This window comes from Portunus trituberculatus, chromosome 30 (assembly GCF_017591435.1).
Source record: "Portunus trituberculatus isolate SZX2019 chromosome 30, ASM1759143v1, whole genome shotgun sequence".
NCBI lineage: Eukaryota > Metazoa > Arthropoda > Malacostraca > Decapoda > Portunidae > Portunus > Portunus trituberculatus.
In genome coordinates, this window is record NC_059284.1 from 10902844 (window position 1) to 10909120 (window position 6277).

The 6277-nt window shown below is 42.5% G+C and overlaps 1 protein-coding gene across 1 annotated transcript; it reads left to right on the top strand.

The window, feature by feature from the left end:
- The first annotated feature begins 520 nt into the window (after window positions 1–520).
- On the top strand, window positions 521–3804 carry LOC123510884 (gastrula zinc finger protein XlCGF7.1-like). Its single transcript, XM_045266335.1, is given in 3 exon segments — window positions 521–566; window positions 1780–2058; window positions 2061–3804. Coding segments are annotated over 2 exon segments (903 nt in total). The 5' UTR covers window positions 521–566; window positions 1780–1787; the 3' UTR covers window positions 2693–3804.
- The last annotated feature ends 2473 nt before the right edge of the window (window positions 3805–6277 follow it).

Sequence of the window (6277 nt, forward strand, 5' to 3'; positions counted from 1 at the left end):
GGGTATCATAGGCGTGGTAGCAGGAAAGGTCTATGGAGGTCAGAAGATTAATGGTCACAGTCTTCACTATTTTAATCCCACACATAAGCTTCTGAGGCTGTATGAAATCACCATATAGTAAGCAAAATGAATACGGAAAGGCGTCATGGTACTGAAGGAGCTAAAGCATTAACAAACTGGCCTCATTATTGATTACTCAGTGTGTTTCAGTGCTAGAAAGTTCAATAGAACCTTGTTTTTCGAACATGATTCTTGTTTACATTTAAAATTTATGTGACGCGTGTTTTGAATGGCAAGTGCAATAGAAAGACAACAATAAAGTGAAGATTTGAGGATATGAGTGTAGCAGTGACACAAACTCTCTCTCTCTCTCTCTCTCTCTCTCTCTCTCTCTCTCTCTCTCTCTCTCTCTGCCGCATTTTTCATATACCTAGACTTTTATAATGTAATGACCTATAGCACAAGGACATGCAGCCTATTTTCACGCATACCTACAAGAACCCTGATCCCGGCCTAGCTGAGCGTCAAGCCCAAGATCAAGACACAAGCGCCCCGGCAAGATTGAGGTAAACAAAAACCCAACCGTGAAAATTGTGTCCCGCTTTGTAGCTCTCATCTCTCCCTGCAGGGTGTGGAAGGACCAAAACTAGAACACCGGAGGGAACCAGGACCTACGATGCTATATAAAACGTAAAAGGTCATAAGAAGAAGCAGAAGAAGAGCTACCACCCGTCTCCCTCCCCCCGCCCAGCTGATCTTCGTGTGTCAACCTAATGAATAGTTATTTGAGTTAAGGACAGTGGTGTGTGGTGAGTGAATCTGTGTATGGTGAAGACCCAGTTCTCTTCAGTAAGCCTCTCTCAGTAAACACCACTAGCTTCTCACGCCAAGGCATAAAATTGACATTATTTCTGACGCTATAGTGTTGTAAGATTGTTTTACCTCTGTCTTGTGTTGTGTTGTGTTGTTTTGAGGGCGTGGAATGATAGGAAGCTAGCTAATGAGAAACTTTGTGGGAAGAGAAGTGGTCTTAATGGTAAACTGCCTCTTGTTACTCAGGCACTGTCTTAATATAGTGGTCCCTCCAGCTCGCCTCGTTTCCCAGCTCCCTCTTTGCAGCTCTTCCAATCAGCTGACAAGATGTGGGAATGAATTTACAACCAAAACTAACCTGACTCTAATTTAAACCTCTCCTAACCTAACCTAGCAAACATAATCTGTGTGGGGTCTTCCTTAGAACCCTTCGGACCAATAGTGGGGTTAGGTTATGCGAGCTAGATTAGTTTAAGGTTAGGGTTAGGTTAAGTTTGGTTAGGTTAGTTTTGGTGATCATATTTTCATTCCTATGTCATGTCAGCTGCGAAGAGGGAGCTGGAAAACGAGGCAATCTGGAGACCACTATATTAGGACAGTGCTGTTCCTCACACTTCACGTATTACAGCAGGTGTGTGACAGCAGTGAGGGCTAACCTAACCAAACCTGAGTAACAGTCCTTCACTACTCTAACCTTGTAGGAATTAATAATGAAATGACCTAACACCTCTTAGTTTTACATCAAGAATGGCCATATAAATCCATCATCCTAATAGAGAATACCCTGCATAAGTCCTGACAATTAAGGCAAAAGAAAGTAATAGAAACAGTGGCAACACAATAAAGCATACATAAAGGGGTGGTGATGCAGAGGCAAAGGGAAAGTAAAAGAAACACTAGCAACATAATAAAGGATACTTAAAGGGGTGCTCCTGAGAACAACCTGAACCTGTGTCTGTGTTGCAGGATGGGACATGAGCAGCAGTATGGAGTGTAAGGAGCCACAACAAGCAGGCCATGACGCTTCATCTCCACCACAACCAAGTGACCAGGCCAAGGAGAAACCAGCCAAGAGAACACGCAGGCCAGGGCAGTGTAACGTGTGTGGCAAGTGGTTCTCACAGCTGGATAATATGAAGCGTCATCTCGCCAGCCATACCAAGGAAAAGCCAATTGTGGAAAAGAAGAAGCCACGGAAGAAGAAAAAACACAAGCCAGCCCAGTGTGATGTGTGTGGCAAACAGTTTACTCAGGGAACAACATGAAGCGCCACCGTGCCACCCACTCCGAGAAGTCCCACCAGTGTCAGGAGTGTGGCAAGCTGTTCTCCCAACGATGCTACCTCAAACAGCACCTCCTCACTCACTCCAAGGTCAAGACGCACCAATGCCAACTCTGCCACTCCTCCTTCCTCACCAGGACGGCTCTCACTCGGCATACCAGGATCCACACTGCCAAGAGGAGCTACCAGTGTCACACCTGCCCCATGACCTTCCAGCGCAGGGACGTGCTCAATAAACACCTCCTGTCCCACGACACGCAGACCCACCAGTGTGAGGAGTGTGGGAAGACATTTGCCCAGGAGAACTACCTCAACAAGCACATGCTGGTGCACACGGAGGTCAGGTTGTATCCGTGCACCATCTGTGGGAAGGAATTCTTGCACAAATCCGACTTGAATCGCCACTCGCTGATACACGCCGGCACAAAGTCCTTCACCTGTGACGTGTGTGGGAAGAACTTCACCCTCAAGTGTAACATGAAAAAACACATGATGTGTCACTTCAGAGAGAAAAATTGGACTTGTGTGGAGTGTGACAAGACTTTCTCGAGTGCCCGGGGCCTCGCGCAGCACCTCAAGTCACACAAGGAACACTGACTCACAAAACTAAAGACCACAATCATAAACATTCACTCTTATTTATTTACCACAATCATAAACATTCACTTTTTTTATTTATCTATAAGGCTCTGCTCCATTAACGTGCCATGCTTTACAATAAATACTCATAACAAAGTAAGAATATAGGGAAGCTGCAAGAAGACATCAAGCCGACACACGTAGTATCAGTTTGTAACCCACACACATATCAACCAATCTTTGCCATTCATAAATTTCAGAACTATTTATAAATCTCCCTGATGATTACCAAGTATATCTCATACCTGTCTGAGATTAATATTTTGAGCTTGAATTAATTATTTCTCATTCCATCTTGATTTGGTCTGGAGAGTTTTTATTTTGCTTATGTTACCTTTATTATACACATATATTCTTATAAAAGGTATCAGTTTTCAAGATCAAGATAGTTTTCTTAATTTTATTGTTAAACAAGGAATCTGTGTCTGTAAAGGAAAAAAATCTAAAAATCAAACTTATTCCTGTGGCTTTGAGAAATAGTGTTAATAAGAGGCAGGTGAAGGCATTGCAGGCCGGTTCACTTCACACCTCACACTGCCTGTCATTATTACCCAATAGTCACATCACAATTAATTCAACAAGCGCTACACTTCAATTGGAATTCCGACACACATAAGAGAAACGCTTTCACTCGCAGTATATTGAAAAATTTACATACATTTGAGACTAATCAGATTTTTAATTACAGAACATAATTTTGCCAAACTGTTTATGTATTCATGTACCAGTAGTGTTGTCAAATGAAAGGGTGCACTGATTTGCATCCTCAGAGTTACTCATTCCATTGCAATGAAACCCTACAGTCAGTCAGCGTGTCTGCTGCTACAGGGCTTCAGAATGCTAATAGGGGTCAGTGTACAGTCAGGCAGTGTGGGGGTCAGGTCACACTCATCTTATCTTCACTTTGTACCTCATGGGCAGCTTTATGCAGTTATCAGTTTATTTTTAGTATAATTTCTGTTACTACTATTAATCATGTCATCATCGCTGCTACAAGTGACGGCGCTGCTACAATTGAGTCAGTATTGATATTTATACTTTTTACTTTAATAAAAATGTACTTTGTTACAGTGAAACCTTTCATTGTCATAGAGGAAGAGCAGAACCATGTGACATATTTAAACCTAAACATAACCTAAACCTAACCCAACCTGCCTCTACTATTACTAAGTTTGAAGGTTTTTTTATTTATTCATTTACTTATATCGTTTACTAATTATTATAAGCATACGAGACTGAATGGGGAGTGTACTGAAACTGGGGCTTATTTGCATGTATATTGGTGGGTTCAAATTCCCTCTTGCATCCCAGGCTATAGGTATCTTAATTACAGGTGAGGGACAGCCAGCTTGCCACATCCACTAGAAAAATGGTGCCTAGTGCTTCACTGTATATATTTGAGAGAGAGAGAGAGAAGGAGGATCACAAAAACAGATGCTAGAAGGGAAAACGAGAAAAGGTGCAGTATTTTCATTGCCACAGCTTCTCAACTTAATATTAGTTTTGTAGAAGGTTAGAGAGTTTGGAAGAGTAAACAGCAGTAAAAGGCGTAGTAAAGTGTAGGAATAATTATATGCTAAAGGAAAGGAAAGGAAGATACTGGAAGATAAAAAGAAAGAAATGAATAAAAAAAAAAAAGGCTACTGGAAGACGCGAGAATGAGAAATGGAAAGCTAAAAGAATAATAAAGGACTAGAGAACGAAAGAGAACGAAGGTATAGAAAGATAAAGAACACCAGGATTAGAATATAGGTCTCACTAATCTCTGAACACATTATTCAAGGGACTGCCACGTACAAGCTCTGATAATTTCGTATAGCATCCTTCATTTCCTTACATAATACTGGTGAGAAGGAAAACGCTTTTAACCCCTCCAGTACTAGGACGCAATTTTACCTTGAGTTTGGGTACCATTAGACGATTTTATTGACATTACCAAGGGTCTATAGAGGTCAGAAGATTAATGGCTACAGTCTTCAATATTTTAACTCAGACATAAGTTTTTGAAGCTGTACAAAATCACCAAATAGTAAGTAAAATGAGTTTGGGGATATTAGGACGATTCTATTGACATTAGGAAAGGCGTATGGAGGTCAGAAGATTAATGGCTACAGTCTTCACTTTTTTTAACACCGACTTAAGTTTCTGAAGCTGTATAAAATCACCAGATAGCAAACAGAATGAATATGAAGCAGGATTAAGTACATTTCACCTCGACACCAGAGACCAGGTATTAAATGACGCTGGCAATAGACGTAAATTTGCGTCGGAAACATTTACTGCACACTTACTTTCCACACTGCAATAAACAAAACTGACATTTCTCTCTCGTAATTTTGACAATAAGAATCTCTGCATTAAATTCCACACGTCATTCTTGTTAATTACACGAAAATTATGAGAACTAAATTCATTATACTCTCTCTCTCTCTCTCTCTCTCTCTCTCTCTCTCTCTCTCTCTCTCTGGTATTGTTTTTGCTTTCTCTTTCTCACTCTCAGACAAACAGACCCTTTTCACCCCTTCCTCTCACCAACGCCACCTCTTCCTTCATCCTTTCTTCTCTCTCGCAATCAAGCTCTTCAGAACCCCCCTCTCTCTCTCTCTCTCTCTCTCTCTCTCTCTCTCTCTCTCTCTCTCTCTAGAATTCGTAAGGTTCTTTCTCTCCATTCCTCCCTCCCCCTCTTACTTCCCTCCATTCCTTCCCTCCCTCCATTCTCTGCCTCATTCTTTCTCTTCTCTTTCTCCCCTTTTTCAGGCAAGCATGTCAATTGTCTCTACCCTTCTACCAGAGAGAGAGAGAGAGAGAGAGAGAGAGAGAGAGAACAAATAATATATCTTCATTTCTTTCTTTTTCCTTCCTTCATAAATAATTTCCTTTAATATTAGGTAGCAACTCTCTCCCTTCATTTCCCTCCCCTTCTTTCCCTCACCCTCCCATAACCAGGAACTCCCCATTCCCCCCCTCTTGTATCCACTAAACATCCCCTTCTTTCCTATTCCTCCCCTCCTATACCTCCCTCTCCTCCTCTCTCCCTTTTATTCCCTTCCCAGCAACAGTAACTCCCTTCCCTCCCCTCCTCTCCCATCACCTCCCTCCCCGGCACTAGCAACCACCCGCACAACCTTCCCATCTCTCCTGGACTCGGCCTGGTAAGCAATGGTTCCCTGGCGGTCTATTTTTACGTTCCTAACTCACCATTATCGCTCTCCACTCCACGGACCAGTTAAAACGGACGGCCTACCTCTCCCTCCCCCTTCCCTGACCCTCCCTGACTTTTCCTGACTCTCTTCCCTCACTATTCTCCCTCTTTCTTGCTTCCTATCTGACTATATTCTCCTCTTCTCTCTCCCTGCTCCTTCTGTCGCCTGCCGCTTTCCTGTATATCAAGACGAAGCGTGATGTTCCCGGCCTGGTAACACTGTTTGGGATGGTAATGGCTATGGGGAACTGCTAAGTAAATGGATGTGCGTGTGAGCTGTGCCATTCATTCATCCCAGCGTGTAATTCAAGGATTGGGCTGTGTTAAAGCAGTAGGAAAGT